General features: G+C 34.0%; 1 protein-coding gene across 13 annotated transcripts in view; it reads right to left on the bottom strand.

The window, feature by feature from the left end:
- R3hcc1l (R3H domain and coiled-coil containing 1 like) overlaps nucleotides 1–19,665 on the bottom strand; it is a 93,141-nt gene that overhangs the window by 7,507 nt on the left and 65,969 nt on the right. For 11 of the 13 annotated variants that reach the window (XM_048807114.1, XM_015494604.2, XM_015494608.2 and 8 more), the window contains 4 exons: nucleotides 9,341–9,516; nucleotides 4,107–4,177; nucleotides 2,269–2,364; nucleotides 1,682–1,822 (listed from right to left, as the gene is read on the bottom strand). In XM_048807114.1, the coding sequence (XP_048663071.1) occupies nucleotides 1,682–1,822; nucleotides 2,269–2,364; nucleotides 4,107–4,177; nucleotides 9,341–9,516 (484 nt within the window). Of the gene's footprint in view, nucleotides 1–1,681; nucleotides 1,823–2,268; nucleotides 2,365–4,106; nucleotides 4,178–9,340; nucleotides 9,517–19,665 lie in introns of those variants that run through there. The other 2 variants (XM_048807116.1, XR_007349098.1) reach the window with 2 other exon arrangements.

The raw sequence follows: 19,665 nt of genomic DNA, 5'->3' as shown, positions 1-19,665 counted from the left end.
GTACATGAGTATTGGCTCAATACAGAAAGATGCCAAAGAGAGACTCACCAGGAAATTTTCCATATGCATGTTCTCAGACATAAAGAATAGGAGAGCTCTGAAGCAAAATAAAGGAAGAGTCCTCTAAATCCATAAAGCCCCTGTTATCAATAGATAGGAGGAACCTATCACAAACAAAGACCTTCTTTAGAAAAGCAACAGGGTATTTAACCAACAGTCTCATTTTAAAATCATCACTGAAATGTCCTTTGTAAAGCAAGGCATTTAAAAACAAATGCTTCCAATAGAGTTGCATGCTGATGTGCCTATAGAGAACTAAAGGGAAATACTCACAATGATATCTATGTGAAACAAATGCTGCAATATTTGTAGAGATACAGGTAATAATACAGTGACAGAAGCATGGTACATTGCTAAAGGATTACTATCTCCTTCTTCAGATACCACTGTTGTTACCCTATACTCATCTTCTGAGATAGATGTAGTTATCATGCAGAAGTCATTTTCCTCAGAGATAACCAATTAATACAGGGTTTAGGACACTGCACACTCTTCTTTAATCTAGTTCTATTATTGTCATATATAAAAACTAGGGGGAATTTCTCCTGTTTCAATAGTTTGTAAGAAGCCTTGGAGTGAACAATGTATTGGGGGTCAAAATTAAAACTGCCTCATTATAATCATTAAGGTTTCAAAAATTATTTCAGTTCAACTCTGAAACTCTAGCACCTGCCATGACACACTCTGTCATTGGTTATCTGGCCAGTGCAGCTGAGAGTCTGCGGATGCCTGCTATCACCAAAGCAGAGTGGACAGGAAGTATTAATGGCCTTGTTAAGACTGGCAATAAACAAGCAGTCTGAAACTTCAATTCATTTAATGGAAAAATGAAGTTACTTTTCAGTAAGTGGAATTTTCAGAATAAATTGCCTCCACAGATTCCACAGATCTGGAGCTAAGGCAATGAGAGTGTATAAAGCCTGAAGGTTGATAAAAAGTACTTAAGTGCCAAGCCCAAGGACTAAGTCTTTACATACAATTCAAAAGCCTATAAAGAGGAGATGCATTTTAACCTCAACTCCAAACTATAAGAAAAATCGTACTTATGGATCAGGGAAAATATTTTCTGAGAAATCTTAGGTACCAGAAAATCATTAGAAGACAGGTGAATCATCTTAGATGTCTTCTAATTGAACCACTCAGGATGATCTTAAAAAGACAAAACTTCCTCTTACACATATTACTACCAATGTCGATTGCTGATTTTTCCTTAATTTGTCTTTTACCAAAGACTGAAGCCATGTGATAACAGCATGGTGATTTCATGGCAATTACAGTCCAATGAAACCATGGCAAACACGTTTTTCTGTCTGAGTAACTGAAATGTCTTCAGAGGAAAAGTTTTCTGAGTTTGGAGCAAAACTGTAGGAAAAAGCCAAGAATGAGCTAAACAATCTCTTGGAAAACAACAGTAAGAACATGGATTAGGGTGCCTTGGTGTATGGAATAGGAAACAAATCTTGATCCTAAAAATCTTCCTCCTGAATATAAGGCTTGAAAACAATTTCTCTACATGTGAGAGGCTTCTAGAAAATGGAAATGACAAAACAAACAAAACCCCACACATGCCTTACAGTGAACTGTAAGGGGACTAGAGAAGAACACTATTGCCTTAGCTCACCTCGGGCTGCTTGCAGTTTCTTTAGCTCTGCTTCCCGTTCTGTTTTGCTCTGTTTACTTCGGACCCCAAGAGCACTGATAACTAACCTTCTGGCTAGGGCTGCTGAAGTCTCAGGTCGCTCCTTTGCTGGCTGGAGGAACTCTAAATGGAAGAAAGGGAGGAAGTCGGAGGGAGTAAGGAAAAAAAAGAACTGCAGCACCAAGTGACTTAACTCAGTTATTAACACACAAAATATACTAGCATCAAGCAGATGACAGAGGAAATTAACATGGCAAAGCACAATCTTGGTTTCACTATCTGCATTAACATAATTTCTTACAGTGACTATCAAACAGCTAAAACAGATGTAAACTAGTTAAGGTTGACATCAGAAACTGGTTGCTGCATTGCTTTCAGGAAGTATCTACCATTCTCCAAGTTACCATTCAGATGGCATATTTCCAACATAGTGGTTTTCTTTTGTCCTTAATTATACTTTCTTTAACATGAAAAATAGAAGTGATGTCTTTAGAACTCTGAATGGCATACTCGGTTGGAAAGAATAACATCACCATGACCAAGGAAAGCATTCAGAATTAAAAGCTCACCAGCATAAGCTCTAGCTTTGGCTTTGGCTGCTCTTGTGGCCTGTGACAAGGGCCTGATCTTCACCATCGTATGTTTAATACCCAGAGCATCACGAGCTGTAAGGAGGAATAAATATAAAGAAGAAGAAGATGTGAAGTGAAGTGATACAGAAGGAAATTTAGGACTAGTTCTTAGAATGTATTTCATAGATGTTACTTTTTTTCTTCAAAGCAAGAAATACATATAAGATATACACAATCTGTAAAGAATTAACTTTACATAAACTATGGCTCTATGACCAAATCCAGGCAACCCACCTGTTTTTGTAAATAAAATTTTATGAAACAGAGGCATGCCCATCTGTTTGCATATTGTTTATTGCTGCTTTTTCTTGCTACAACAGCAGAGTTAAGTAGTGACAAAAACTTTCTGCCTCACAAAGCCTATAATTTAGTTTACTATTATTACTTATTTTATAAAATAAGTTTTTGAGCTCATGATCTAGGTGGTCCAGACATTCTCTGAATGTTTCTGCATCAAACCTATCATGAACTCCATGACACATGTGCAAAGGTCCAATCACATATCCAAAAAGTAGGTATTAAAGTTTCTCACTGGATAAGTTAAAGGAATACTTCAAATTCATTTGTCTGAGAAAAATAAATAAATACTATAAGATTCAGTGCCACTGTCTTCTTAAATCTCAATCTGTAATCTGTTCATGCACTATGTGCAAGTAACCCTGGAAGGAGTTGACCATCTCTCCAAATACCATTGAATAAGGTGAAAAGAGATAGGGGGAAAACAGGTATGCCTTAAAAATCTTTATCAATTCTGTTATCTATAGGAGCTGGCTGAGTAAAATACCAACTGGTTGGAATAGAGAAATAAAAAAAAGTAGCAGATGAAAATGGACAATAAGGAACACTGACATCAAAAAAACACAAATAATCCAATCAATAAATGGGCCAAGGACCTAACAGACACTTCTCAGATGATAATGTACAATCAAACAATAAACATATGAAAAAATGTTCAATATCTCTAGCAATTAGAGAAATGCAAATCAAAACCACTCTAAGATTTCATCTCTCTCCTGTCAGAATGGCAGCTATTGACAAACAACAATCAGTGTTGGTGAGGATGTGGGGGAAAAGGTACACTCATACACTGTTGGTGGGACTGCAGATTGGTACAGCCAATATGGAAAGCAGTATGGAGATTTCTTGGAAAATTGGGAATGGAACCACCATTTGACCCAGCTATCCCTCTTCTCGGTCTACACCCAAAGGACTTAAAAACAGCATACTACAGAGACACAACCACATCAATGTTTATAGCAGCACAATTCACAATAGCTAAACTGTGGAACCAACCTAGATGCCCTTCAATAGATGGATTTAAAAAAATGTGGCATATATACATAATGGAATATTACTTAGCAATAAAAGAAAATAAAATCATGGCATTTGCAGGTAAATGGGTGGAGTTAGAGAAGATAATGCTAAGTGAAATTAGCCAATCCCAAATAACCAAAGCTAATGTATTCTTTGATATAAGGAGGCTGATTCATAGTGGGGTAGCGAGGGAGAATGGGAGGAATAGACGAACTCTAGATAGGGCAGAGGGGTGGGAGGGGAAGGGAGAAGGCATGGGGTTAGCAATGATGGTGGAACGTGATGATCATTATTATCCAAAGTACATGTATGAAGACACAAATTGGTATGAATATATTTTGTATACAACCAGATATATGAAAAATTGTGCTCTATATGTGTAATAAGAATTGTAATGCCATTTTGCTGTCATATATAAAGTTTTTAAGAAAGGAACACTGAAATGGATTGGGTATGAATACCTGTAATTGGACTGGAGAATACTCCTAGGGCATGTGTATCATCCACCCATTTAATATCAAATCCTTTCTTTCTGTAACAACAACAACAAAAAATTATTTCTTAAAATAAATTTTCCTTTTGTGAAACATCTTTCAAATAGAGTTGTATAAAACATTTCATGAGAAAGAAACACTCAATGAAAACACAGGTGGAATGGAGATAATGACAAAAAATAGTTTGGAGGACAGAAGAAGCCATTGAATTTTAAAAGCAATAATACCATCATAAAGAATTATCTCAGAGTATTTTACATCCCCAGCCATTTTATAGACGTAAACTAATTAATCCTCACAAGTCTCTTGGGGAGTTAAAGTATTTAATGCCCTATTTATAGGAGCTGTTCTTATGGGGAGAGAATGAGAAAAGATGTAAAGAGCAAGCAGGAAAGGTAGAATAATACAAGAGGAGGAAGAAGTAGTCAGAAGGTCACCTAGATTTAATGCAAATATAAACTCTGCCACAAGTGGTAGGCAGGAGGATATTATGCAAGATGTCATTAAAATTCTAAAATAAGGAAGTAATGGGCAAAAAGACAGCTATAATCATATAGCTTATAAATTCTCTTTTTACTTGTAGAAGAGAGGTAAGAAAGAATATAGAAAAGATGGTGGCAACATCAGAAAAATGGAGAAAAAAGAAATCATGGTAAGAAATATCAAACCAGGTTACAATCAAAAGAATGAACATTTACATACTAGAAAAGTACTTTTATTTTGGAACAGACCTACATAGTGCACACAAAGTCTATCAAAATGATGACATACACTTCATATTTTTTTCATCTAGAAACTGTTTGTAGAATCAATAAAGGTTCATTGGAAAGAATATGGGTTTTGAGGGTCAAGCATAAATAGATTCAATGTTTCCACCTTGAGACCATGAACCATCTCATGGCTAGGTCTGCTCATCTGTAAATCTAAATGCAGTATCTTTGTTACTGAGTTGTGAAAACGGAAATGAGATCATCCCTGACAAAACCAAGAAAGTGGCGTTTAGCACACAATGGGCATCTTATAAATGAATGATGTACATTATTATTATTAATAGCAATGATCATCAGAAAGATTATTAACCCTGATGAAGACAGTAATGAAAATATGAAATTGGCTCTGGTATCTGACTGAGGCATTTGCACCATGACCCCTTTTAAAAAAATTTTATGAAAATATAAAAAAAAATTGCTTAAATATTTTCCTTCTTTAATGAGTCAAAAAAATTCCTTTAAGGGAAAATGAATAAAGAATGCTTTGAAGATTAGTCAGAGAATTTCCTGAATAAAGGTAAGATTAACCATGGCATAAAATGACCACAAGGGTTGAAAATTGAAAAAGTTCAATAGTAAATCTATATTATAAGATAGTTTACAAAACAGATGAATTTCGAAGGGCCTTTCAGACTTTGAGATTTCATAGTCTTTAAAATTCTTCTCTTTTGGGGGAATAATTTTGGATTTGACAGAAAAAATGGTTTTATAGGTAAGATTAGGAAGAAACAAAACAAAGGAAAGAATTCAATTCACAAGAATTAATTATTTTTGAGGAAATTCCAGACATCAACAAAATGATCCTTGGTTTTACAAACTGTTACTATTAATGACAATCTAAGGTAGTTCTAATTTGGACTTTCATTGACTTCTGATACTGGGTCTTAACATGATTGCAATCAATTAAATTGACTGACCTATACTACCCATTTAGAGTCAGGTTTATGCCAGAGAGTAACTGTCCCGCAGGATCCATTTATCCCTTCTTTCTTTCAGTTATAGAACCAGAGATCGCCCCCAACCAAGTTTAACTGATTAAACAAGCATGTAGCTGCTTGCTGGTTTTGTGCATTATATAATATTATGTAAAAACCAAATGTTTGTTTTTATAAATAAATAAATATAAAATAAAGTTTTATTTTATATTTTACAGCTACATTCACTTGTTTACATATTGTGTATGGCTGCTTGTAAAGAAACAATATAGCATCACCTAAAATATTTACTATCTAGTCCTTTAAGAAAGTCTTAGGTACTTTACCCTAATATATAATCCTATGAATTCTAGATGTAAATAAATTGAATTTTAAATTTATAACATCAGACAACAGTCTTGACACATATTTAATATGAGTATTGAAATATTAAAGTGTTTACTTCTTGATATTGACTTTTCTCAAGACCCTGACCATCTTTATCACAATAACTTTTTTCCTGGATTACCTCTTTATTCCTACAGCATAATTTTTTCTTGTAAGCTAGATGTACAGAGGTATACTTCTGACTCCTTTATCTTCTCCCTCATGTCCCCCCAGCCCCACTTTTATAGTACTAGGATTGAATCCCAGTCTTTCATGTGGTAGGCAAGCACTCTACCTCTGAGCTACATCCCCAACCCTATTTACTGTATTTTATCTTTTTTGAGGCAATCAAAGATGCCCAGGCTAGCCCCAAACTTGCAATTCTCCTGCCTCAGACTCCTGAGTAGCTGGGATTACAAGTATACATTATCTCTCCCAGCTATCTTCTCCTATAAATATATCAACTATACGCATATCAAGAGTTAGCAAAAATGTTCTCAGATAGACTTAATATTTTCATCACATAATTTAAATTACAATAAATCTATATAATATGAATGTTAAGAATAGTTATATCTATAAAAACTGTTGAATGCTTTTGAAGACTAAAGAAAGGTAAAGTCACTAAGGAAAAAAAACTATTATCAATTATGTTTGGGTAAAAAGAGTTATGGAAGAAAGTTTAGTCTATAAGGAATACGCATTTAGGTAACTATGAAGATATAAAGTTCTTGCTTCACTTTAAAGAAATCAAATTATAAATTGCAGATGAGGCATTATGAGAGTGACTTAAAGGAAAGAACTCTTTTATCAACACATCAATGACTTAAAAGGCTGGCGGGGTGGGGGGTTGTTGGAACCACATCAAAAGACTGGCAAGTGAGTGAATTCCATAAATGGAATTTATGTATTAAATTAAAATAATTGTGACATATAACAATTTTTAAAAAACATTCTCCATTTGACTATTTTCTAAGTGGCCAGAAAAACCTCAAATCAATAATTTAATTTAGAGGTCTCCAAGTGTCCTTGGCACTTGGCAGGAAAAAACAAATCCTTCTCAGGAGAAATCCTCTTCTTTCATTGTATGCCTCAATTCCCATAAATAAAATTCTAAGAATTATTAGCATACAGTAAAAAATAACTAAGACACATGCCCCCCTGCAAAAAAAAAAAAAAAAAAAAGAAAAGAAAGTCATTGTGAGCAAAGATTTGCAGAAACAAAAGATACTAAAACAGGGGCTGTGGGTATAGTTCAGTGGTAGAGAACTTGCCTAGCATAAGCAAGATCCAGGTTCAATCCCCAGTACCACCAAAAGAAAGATAACAAAAATTGAACTAAAAGGACTTCAGGTAAAGTAAAACTACATGTCAAACTTCAGGTTAAAAAACACTTCAGAAACAAACATTTACATACTTAATATATTATGTTTAATGTACTTAAAATGAAAAAAAATTGGAAGTATTTGGAGAAAACAAACTATGAAAAAATGAAGATGCAACCGGTACGATAATGTATGTCTGTAATCCCAGCAACTCAGAATGCTGAAGCAGGAAGAGGCCAGTCTAGGTAAAATTCTGGTCTCAAAACAAAAAAAATAAAAAGGTCTGGGGATGTAGCTCAGTTTGTGAGGCTCTAGGTTCAACCCCCCAGAACTGCAATCAATCAATCAAAAAAGTAAATTTTAAAAATGCCATGTAGATTTAAAAAAATGAAAAATTTTAAGAACTGGAAAAAATAATAAATGAAATTTTAAAACATAATGGATGTACTAAATAGCAATTAAAGCATAACTGAAAAAAAATGAGTGAACTGTAAACTAAAACTAAAGGAATTATTCAGAATGCAACAAAGAGCATATGAAAGAAGGAACATAAGGATTAAATGAGAAGGTCTAATATATATGTAATTGGCAGCATGTTAGAGGAAGTAAAAGAAAGACTGGAGTAAAGGTAATATTTGAAGAGATGATTTCTACTCCAAAAGTTCTCCAAAATAAATGAAAAACAATGATTAAATAAGTCCAAATAATATAAACTCAGGATAAATAAAAAGAAACCTACATTACAGTGAAGATGAAGGATAACAAAAACAAAGAGAAACTCTTTTTTTGGCAGGGTAGGGGCGGTGGGAACCAGGGATTGAACTTAGGGGCACTCAACCACTGAATCCAGCCCTATTCTGTATTTTTTTTTATCTAGAGACAGGGTCTCACTGAGTTGCTTAGCGCCTCACTTTTAAGAGCATACAAAGGGAAAAGAAAAATCACAAGCAGAAGTGACAGTTGTCAAAATGTCAGCTGACTTATCATTAAGAGGAAGTCAGAAGACAGTAGAACATCTTCAAATTTCTGAGAGAAAAATAAATTGACAATGCAGAATTCTATATCCAGCCAAAATATCTTTCAAGAATGAAGTTAATACTTTCGGATGGAAGATATAAATGATACCGTAAGGAGATAATTCTAAATGCTGATATATAAAATAAAAACAATGTCAAATGGAACTTAGAGAAAAAACAAAAAGGAATTAAACAGTCGTAATAAGTTGAGGAAGGGAGAAGTGGGAAATCGAATCAAAAGTTCTTATAGTGTTTAGATGGAGGGCAGAAAATTTGCTGTAGCCACTGATAAATTACACATGTATTTTATAATCTAAAGTAACCAAAGAATAGAAACTGATTATCATTAAAAAAAGGGGGTAGAGGGTATAAAAAATACCTACTCAATCCAAAAGAAGGCTAAAAAAGAAAAAGGATAAGTAAACACATTGAAAAAAATGGTAAGTAAATATAAGATATATACTTGGACATAAATCCAAATATATCAAAATTACAATAAATATAAATGGGATATATGTACCATGAAGACAGTTTCAGAAGTCAATGATGATGATGATCTTCTAAAATGATAAAAATATAGTTTAGAAAGGCTACCTGGCATTTTTAAAGAACTTAGAAGAGTAGTAGTTGGAAATAAAAGATTTCTAATGGACATGGATAATAAAATTTAAAAATATGATGCTAAAATAAACAAAAGGGAATATGAAAACAAGATGATTTTTCAGAAGATACATTAAAAAGACTTCATCCCACTTTCCCTAATATCTGTAACCACTAGCAAATACTTACTGGTAACTGCAGAAAACCCGTAGAAGGTCTTCTGTACGAAATTCTTGGGGGAAGTCATAAATTTCAATGACATGTGGAAACTCGCATTCACTGAGATCAATATCAGGAACTTCATGGTTGTAATAATCAAATCTAGGTTCCTGGATGCTTTCCCTGTTCTTCATATTCCCTGATAACTAGGAGGAAGAAGCATATAAGTTACTGCTGACATCAAATCAAGGTATTATAAAATATCCTCCTATATATAAACAATCCTGATTCCCTGTCTCCAAGTTCCCATTCTTTAACCTTTCACACTGTCTCTGTATTAATGTTATTCATAATACAATAATGACCAGATGTTTATCATCCAGTTTATGTTACAAACATGGGATAGCTGAAAAGGTGTTGAAATTCCAGCAGATGAACAATGCATGAAACTTGTACCTATCAACCAGTATGTGAGCAAACTCATCGAGGGGCTGGGGATGTAGATCAGTGATAGTGTTTATCTAGCATACAAGGCCCTCGGTTTAGTTCCCAGTACCACAAAGAAAGGAATTTGTTAAGACGAATGTAATTAATATAAGTAATTATACTAAAAATTTCTAGCTTAAGAGTTACCTAAAGGATTTCTCACAACAGTGGGCTAGTGAAGGAAGTAATGATAATGCAAAGTATCTAAAATTCTACTATCCTATTAAAACTCTCTGTTACACACACACACACACATACACACACACACACACCAATCCTGAAGGCTATTAATTATTTCACACTAAAACAGAAGGGGAAGGGAAAAGGAGGAAGTGGCAGTAAGATCATGACAATCTCTGCTCACTCACTTGTTATAAGACCTAGGGTATCTGCTCTTTGTTAATCAAAATTCTAACTAGCTCCCTTCAAGTTTTCCCTCTTTTAGGCTGTACCTCTTTTCTAATCAAATAAGGAAAATGAGAACTTACAATGCTAAGGATACATCTTCTCATCTTGGAGAAGTGAAAAATAGATTTATTTTATTAGGGAGGAAGGAATAAAAATATGAATTAGACAATACCAATAAAAGTATTTATTTCTGTAACTCCAATTCCTTTTCTCTGCTTAGCCTCATTTTTACATCTAAAAAATGAGAATAACAATATTATCTACACTTCATAGACAAGTATATGCACTAAATGAGATGATGTAGTAAATACTTACCATACTGCTTAGCATTCAAAAAAATGAATCTATTTTAAACAAGTTTTAAAGTGCCAACTCTACCACATCCTAAGCACCTAATGTTAGTTCCACTCTACTTAAGAGGTAGAAGCAGGAAAAGACAGTTCCTTCCACTGTAATAAGAAAAAAAGACCAGCTGTTCTATAAAATTATTTTTTTTCTTGAGTTCACAAGACAGCTGTTTGCCAGACAACCAAGGGAACTGAAACCCATAGAATGACAAGTTCTTCCAAGGTGAAACAGAAAACACAAATAGTTTTCCCTTTGGCAGACCATGGAAAGAAATGACCATCATAAAAGTGGACAAAAAGGTATCAGCTAAACTTTCAACAAATTCTTAAAGTCTGGGGCAGCTAGTGTTAACATTTCAGAATTCAGAGCTCCACAGACAAGAGGAGTCTGCAGTCACTCATCAATCCTTATGCCAGTGCCACCCTATCTTTATTATCATAGCTTTATATCAACTTTTGAAATAAAAAAATTGAAGTATTACAACTTTGTTCCTTTTTAAAACCATGTTGGATACTTGGGGCCTCTTGTATTTCCATAGGAATTTGAGGATCAGGTTATTAATTTCTGCAAAAATGGGTAGCTAGGACTGCATTGAACATATTATCCAATTGGGGAAGTATCTTAACAATAGGAAGAGATGAACATGGATGACTTTCTGTTAATTTAGGCACTCTTAAATTTTTTTCAATAATGTTTTCTAGCTTTTCTAGTATAAGTGTTATACTTCTTTTGTTAAATTTATTTCTAAGTATTTTATTCTTTTTGATTCTACTATAAATGCAACTGTTGTCTTCATTTTATTTTTTTGACTGCTGGCATTGACTTTTTGAGTTATTTTGCAGAAACCAAACCAAAAAAAGCACTGCATATTTGAGCATTTGTAATAGTACAATCTGAAAGGTACAAAGCAGACTATAAAATACTTTGGAAATACAAATCCTAAGAACGGATTACCAAGAGGAAGGAAAACAAAATCTGGCAAGAAAATCATCATGGTTCCTTACTCTAACTTGGTCAACAATATTAAATTTGTACACCTACATTTCATTTCGGAGGTAAATACTGAGCCCTCTGGCTCCAAAGGCTGATATACCTCTGGCAAGTTTTTCCTATAACACAAGCTATTTTTATCACCAGGGATTCCTAACTTTTCCTAACAGGAGAAAGAACTTTTCATTTCCCCCAAGGTATGGATATTATCAGGAGCAGTTTACATTTCTACTGGTAACATTTTTTTGTGTGTATGTGGAGGTAGGAGGTCAAACTGTTAAGAGCACTTTTTATCCTAAGGATCTCAGCAAAACATGCAAGGGAATCTGATAGAGAGGAGGAAAGAGGAATATGTGGCATAAAAGGAGGGAAATCTCAGAGGATAAAATGGTGTGAAGATGGAAGTGAGGACCAGAGTGAGACTGTGAAAAGGGATGGGAAGGTTGGACAACTGACATAGAATGCCTAGATATGGTAGTGTAGAACTTCAAGGAAAGGTTCTGAGATCTGAGGTACTGATTATATAGATATTTTTGTAGTAGGCCTGGACGGTCAAATACAGTAGCTGCCTGGCACAAGTGGCCATGCAATCCAAATGGAGATGTGCTTTAAGTACAAAATATAAATCAAATTTCAAAGATTTAATGCAAAAAATGCAAAATATATCTTATTAATAATTTCTTATGCTGATCACATGTTGAAATGATATTTTGGACATATTAGATTAAAATATATTAATTCCACCTATTTGTTTTTATTTTTTCTAATATGGCTACTAGAAAATTCAAAATTATACACATGGTTCACATTTATAGCTTCTACTATTCTACTATAGACAACTAAAACATTGTTACATGAGACAATATTTCATACAATCAAGGTGAAACCTTCATACTGTAAGTTACACATACACACACACACTCATATCCATTATTATGGCTAAGGAATGTTTGATAGAGCAACAATAGAGGTGAGAGGTTTAGAATGATTCATTGTGATGTATCTATTACGGACCAAGGAGAAGTTTGCAAATGACTCAGAATAAATCATTTTTGAGTCATGAATCACAAACATTTTAGGATTTTTACCAGTGGTCTTTCTATTTATAAAACATCAATGATGGCCAAGTATTACTCATATGTATAACTAACTTACACAAAACCATTCAACTAAATTAACTTTCTCAAAGTAAGGCCTTGAAGACGATAAGTCTTCAATTATGACATGACATAATTGCCCTGATTTCTATTTGCGGGTATGTAGTGGGGGGAAAATAATGGGGGAGAGTACAAAGTCCGTGAGGCATGGATCATTGAACTTTTTAAGTTTTTGTTTAATTCCTTGTTCATTAAGATATAAAAGGAAAACAAAATGTCCTGAATTATTTTCCCCATAGAAAAAAATACTACATTATTTTGGAATAAGGTTATCTTTATATCTGTCAGATGGGCATGTTGGATTGGCTATTATAATTATCCTGATCACTATACACAGAGGGAAAACTGGATCATAGAGAGATTAAAGGATACCCTTAAAGTTACAAACAAAATTACTGACAATGTTTGAATATCAACTCTAGTCCTCTGTTAATCTAGTACTACTTCAATATCATATCAAAATGGCATTATAGAAGACAATCAAAAGTAGTGACTGTAACAACATTTGTGGTAACTAACTCCCTCTGATAAAGACCTATGGATACAAACTGTTATGGAAGAGATGAAGGAAAGGAAAGAAAAATATCAGCGGCAAAACTGAAAAGACAACCAATTTTTTTCTAATCTTATATTCTAGACAGCATATTGACCATAGAATAGATTACAGATTAGGCTTCCCCCCAAGTCTTCAATGCTGTACTAAAGCTCCTATAATATGATTCCAACTACTCATGTTAAACTGAACAACATTCTGACTTCACCAACATTCTGACTCTATAATTCAATCATAAGGGACATATCTCTAGCTCTATATTTCTCTACCACACACATAATCTTGCACAAACTAGATACTCAATATATTTATCTATGGAATGAATAAACACATATGAGCTAAGTTAACTAATTATCCAAATGCATACTTAACAAGACTGAATCTATCAAGAGCTCTTTGTCGATAAGGATTTGATTTATACAACACATATTTTTAAAATGATTTTTGAATAACACTCTGAAATTTTGGGGAAAATGATACTCTTTTCTTTACCTTTGCCAATAAATTTAATTGCTGTTAAATAAATCATGAAGAAAATCCAAATAATAAATAATCTAAACTTCTGATAGTGTCAATGGAGGATCTATCCAGGAGTATTTTGTGTTTTATAAGTTTTTCTCACAGCCTGGAATGCCTTTTCTCCTCATGATCCTTCCTTTCCCAAGACCCAGCCTTAATCTTTACCTCCTCTTAACGTTTTCCCTATCAACTCTAACTTAGGGTTTCTTTTCTTTTCTTTTTTTTAATATTTCTTTTAGTTGTTGATGCACCTTTACTTTATTTATTTATATGCAGTGCCTCACACATGCCAGGGAAGCACTCTACCACTGAGCTACAATCCCAGCCCCTAGGGTTTCTTCTTTTCCTATTGGATATATATCTCATCAGTTCTAAGATGCATATTTCTTCACATTTTAACATTCCTGACATTGAAATATATCTTATAATCACACATATTATTACTGCTTGCCTACACACATGCAATAAGCATCAAAAGCACCAGTACCAAAACCAGCAGACAATGGTCAGCAGTGTGGAAGGAAATTCCAGATGTAAAAATAGCTGTAAGTGCAAAGGTGATTCATAATCCCAGCAATGATGACCCTCATTCTTTTATGTAGTCTTTTTAAGAAATGATGCGTCAAAGTCCTTGATAGCACAGTGAATGATACTGGATGAAAAAAGTGTCAATGACTCAATCAAGAAATTATTATAAAGAGGTAGACAGTGAACAGGAAGTTTTAGCAAAATCTTTTTTTTTTTTTAATATCACCAACAAATTTAATGATCAAATAGACTAAAGAAAGGCTGATAACCTACACCAGGAAAAAGTGCCCATGGAGCGCCAAACGCATGTACCCAGGAGACATTCTCATGTCTGGAGTTCCTCTTTCCCAGCAGGGGTCCCGAGTTCAACCAGCTATATTATTTTGAGCCTTAATTTTGCATCTCCTCTGTGAGACAGAATTAGTGATACTGACAACAAACATCCTGCACAGGACTGCTGTGCCGACCAGTGACCCCAGCACTGACTTAGCAAAATCTTAATCATTTTACTATATTCACCTTTTGGATGTATATAAAAGAGATACAGGATAAAAATTTATGTCCAATTAGGTCTAAAATTTTTTTCAGTATGTATAAAATCAAAAACTTAAGGGAAAAGTACTATGTCAAAAGTTTTTTTTCATAATGATACATATAAAATAATGGTGCATTTCACAATCAACAGCATTTTTAATACAATGAAACAGAATACTACTTAATTTTTTTCTAGTCCTTTCTGAGAATGAGTCTCATGAGCTACCAAGACTGTAAGCTCCTTAAACATTGTTTTCTTTTACTTCTAACAACACCAAGATCACAGCCAGGAACGGAATAGATACTTAATATCTGTTGACTGGCTAAGAACTGTCAGGTAGTGGCATAAGCTCAAAGACTTGGAAAGCTTCCAGGGATAGAAACTAGGAGGCATGGATTCTAGTACCAATTCTGACATCTGACCAACCCTTAGCTGGGTAAGTATAATCTTTCTGAGCCTGAGTTACCTTATCTATAAAATAAGAGGGGGCCAGATTAGATTATAGCCTAGAGTAGACCCCTTAAACAATGGTTAAGAAATTTATAGTCTTAGCTGAGCACAGTGGCACACTCCTGTAATCCCAGCAATTTGGGAGGCTGAGGCAGGAGGACTACAAGTTCAAGGCCACCCTCAGGAACTCAGCAAGGTCTTAAACCACTTGGTGAGACCCTGTCTCAAAAAAATAAATAAATATGGGCTGGGGATGTGGCTCGAGCAGTACCACGCTCGCCTGGCATGCGCGGGGCGCTGGGTTTGATCCTCAGCACCACATAAAAATAAAATAAAGATGTTGTGTCCACCCAAAACTGAAAAATAAATATTAAAAAAATTATCTCTCTCTCTCCACTAATAAATAAATAAAGAGGCTGGGGATGTAGCTCAGTGGTAAAGCACCCCTGGTTTCAATCCTCAGCAGTTCTCCGACAAAAGGAAATTTATAGTCTTGTGGTACTAGTGAGACTTATTCTCAGAAATGTCTTTTGTTTTAAAAATTATTTTAATCGTACCTACTTATGAGATGCAGTGTGATAATTTGACATATGTACGCAATGTTTAATAATAACATATGTATACAATGTTTAATAATAAAATCAAATTAATACTTCCATCATCTTAAACATTTAAATATATATTTTGATTAACACACAGCAATCATACATACTTATCAAGTACAGGGTGATCTTTCAATACAGGAATACAATGTGTACTGAACAAATCAGTGTAATTAACATTTCTATCTCCTTATTACTTTGTGTTTGGAGTCTTCAATTTCTAGTTATTCATAAAATATGTAATAGTTTATTATAAATTAGTCACCCCCTATGTTGTGGAACACTAAAACTTACTACTTCTATCTAACTGTGTTTTTGGCACCTGTTATTTAACCTCCCTTTATTTCCTCTCCCCTGTTTTCTCAGCCTCTAGTAATCATTGGTCTATATTCAGACCAACTTTATTTTAGCAACCATATTTTAGAAAGAACACACATTGTCTTTCCATGTCTGACTTATGAAAAGATATCATTCTTATGGCGAATAATATCCCATGGATAGTGTATAATTCCTTTTATTCATTTATCTGTTGATAGACATCTAGGCTGACTCCATATCTTAGTATTGTGAATGGTGCAGCAATTAACATGGATGTGCAGGTATCTCTTCGATATGATATCATTTCCTTTTGATACATATCCAGAAGTGGGACAGTTGGATCTTACAGTTCAGAAATTACTTTTAATACTAACATTCCATTTTTTTAAAGTCTTGTGCAGTTCCATCTCTAATACAATATAGTTTTGGTTCCTAACCCTCATAGTTTTAAGTGGTATAACATAATGCTGCTGGCTCACATCTTAGAAGGTAGGAATAAGAACACTTTGTGAGTACTTTTAATTAAACTCAGTTTTAAAAAAACTACAGTCATGGCTATACCAATTTAAATATGAGAGGCATCAGGGATAAGGTCAGTGAGACTTGATCGTAAGTTGGTACTTATAAAATCAATACAGCTGATTCAAAAGTTACTATTTATATGGAATTAACCCATACAATCAATTATGTAGCTTAGCTTATTCCATCCCTTTATTTCTATTTATTTCTTCTGTACTTGTGACTACTTACCTGCCTGCTAATTAACAATTTTCTATTGAAGAAAATTCATTTAAAATTTTATAAATTACTATAAACTTTGATAAAATTTTGGCTAGAGAACACTTAATTATAAACCAAAACATGGAAGCTTCTGGATTATTTGAATTTGAGTCTATCAAATTATTATTATTATTGAGAATAATAATTAATATTGAGAATAACTACCAAGAATTTCTCATGTTTGTTTATATTAATATTGTGAATAAATTTTACTCATTTAACTTTCTTATCTTTGGCAAACAGGGAAATAACATAACTTATTTAAAAGAAAAAGTATTTTAAATCTTTTCAACTTTTTCATGACCTAAATTCAAAAACGTTCCCTAAAAAGAAGTTCCCTAAAAAAGACTGTGATACTATAGTGTATAATGTTTGGCATAAGTTATATATCTAGTCTTATACTGCTATGAAAATAAATCCTTTTCAATAGGGGATAAATTCAGGCATTTCTACTCTAATATTTTATACATTAAGTGTAAAAGTAGATAAGGTCTCCAATGTTTATCCCTATGTGCAAATAAAATTATATAATATATCTAGGCTATGTTTCTACGGACCTTATCAAGAAACCAAGGTCAGAAATGCAAACTTCAGCTTCATAAAATTTCTGACCATGTGTCATACCACGTGTCACCTAGAGATGCCTCTAGAATAGACATCAACAATATCTCTGATTATCATCAGTAGGTTATTCTCAAGGCTTGGGACAAAGGCATAGGCAAGAAAGGGGAAAGTGAGAGAATCAGAAAAAACAAATAGGAAACAAGAAGAAAAGAGCTACAATACTGACACATGTATACTGACTGTCCCAAATGTTTCAGATAATCATTTACTGATCCTAGTGCCAGAGGACAAATTTGAGAGACTAGTCCTTTCACATGAATGATAGTATATGGTACATGAATTACAAGAAGAGACCAAGTAAATATACTGAACCAACATGAACTTGGACCTGGCTCCTATTCAGACAGGTTAACATGACAGACCAACCTTGGCATTCTTGGCAAGGCGCTATACATATTCACTAACCATGTAAACACTATAGTAGAATAGATTATATTTAAAATTAAGAGAAAGACTGAGAAGGCAGAAAAACATCTGCTTTTTCCCTCTTCTTCCCAAAATACTTGAAAGGACTGGATGAAGATATATTACTGATGAAGAAGAATGGTAAGACTAGAGTAGCCTGGAACAGTAAAATGAAATCAAACACAGGAATGCTAAAAAGTTTGAATCTTACAAACTAGTCCTGCTGGTTTTACTCAAGTAACTGATAGGATATTCAGTGACAACAGCTGTCTATAAGACATAAGAAAAATTGCAAAGCAGACAAAGATGGGATTTATTGTCATTCTGTTTCTTGCTTGATTTCTGTAGGCCCTGATCCACTTTTTCCTTATGCTACCTTGAGCTACCTATAAAGGCCTCATATGCGGGCCTGTTTTCTCTTAACAGATTTATCCTTCTTAATTACTTAAGAAAGTATTAGTCCCTTGCTATCTATCCTTCTCAGCAACAGGTAATAGATATGTACCTCTGACCTTCAAGAGCAGACTCAGACCCACTGGTTTAAGAAGCAAGCCATTCTTGACCCAGGCAAGAAATATAATAGCATGACCCACAATCTGAAGGATCAGAAATTTAGTCTTGCTGTTTTAAGCCTGGTATCCTGTATATCTGAGTATCCTTTGGGTTTTTCTTTAATAATCTCAGCCTCTGGCCAATCTACACTGAATAGTACTTACATTCCCTCTGTACTGATTCTAGGCCTTATTGTAAACTTATATCTTCCCACACTCCAACCCCAATCATCACAACAAACAAGAATTCTGAATTTGAGTGTATTTAGACTGTTGGCTATCCATTTTAGCAGTCAGGCCTAAAAACCTGGGTCCTCCTTTCCTTTTCAGCACTCTTTTTGAAATTCCTGCCAACAGAATAACCAGCATATTAGTATCTTATGATACAAAATGATAAAATTAATTCAAAACAAAGTGTAGATAAGATTTAAGTCTCCCAAAAATATGTTTTTGCCTTTAACCAAAGTTTTTAACAGGAGCAAATCTTTAATTTTTGGTTAGAACTGCTGTTGTCTGTTTTTTCCTGACCAGGGTAGGGCATATATTCTGGTTTTCTATATAGACCCTAGCCTTCTCCCTCCCCACTATTGCCATGAAACAGGTAATAAATTAAATAGAATAAACATTATGAGTTACATCATTTACTATTCCTATTCCACCTGCCCCAACTATGCCCCACATACCACATCTCATGGAGTTCACTGAAACAAAAGCAATGCTAAAGACAGGACAAAGCACACCAGCAATCTCTGAAGCTTCAGAAAAGGATCCTTAAATAAAAGCCTCCATTGTGTTGACAATATAGGCCCCAAACTGTTGACTTTTCTTTAGTTTTAAAAGGGAACTAGAATTAAAATGCAGACATGTATGCTGACTCAGAAGAAAAAATATTATGAAACAAATCTAATAGTTCAAAAGGTAGATTTTTATTTTTAGCAGTCACTTAGCTTTAAAACAAAACAAAACAATGGAATCTTCTTAATGTTCTCTTTCTGTATGAACCAGAGATCTAGCTATCATTCACTAATGGATTGAACAACAGAATGCAAGAATCAATCAGATTTTTCACTGGATGGCCCAAGTGACTTCATTAAAATACAC

The sequence above is a fragment of the Marmota marmota genome, unplaced genomic scaffold, assembly GCF_001458135.2.
Source record: "Marmota marmota marmota unplaced genomic scaffold, marMar, whole genome shotgun sequence".
Lineage (NCBI taxonomy): Eukaryota > Metazoa > Chordata > Mammalia > Rodentia > Sciuridae > Marmota > Marmota marmota.
This window is presented reverse-complemented; position numbering and strand designations above follow the sequence as displayed.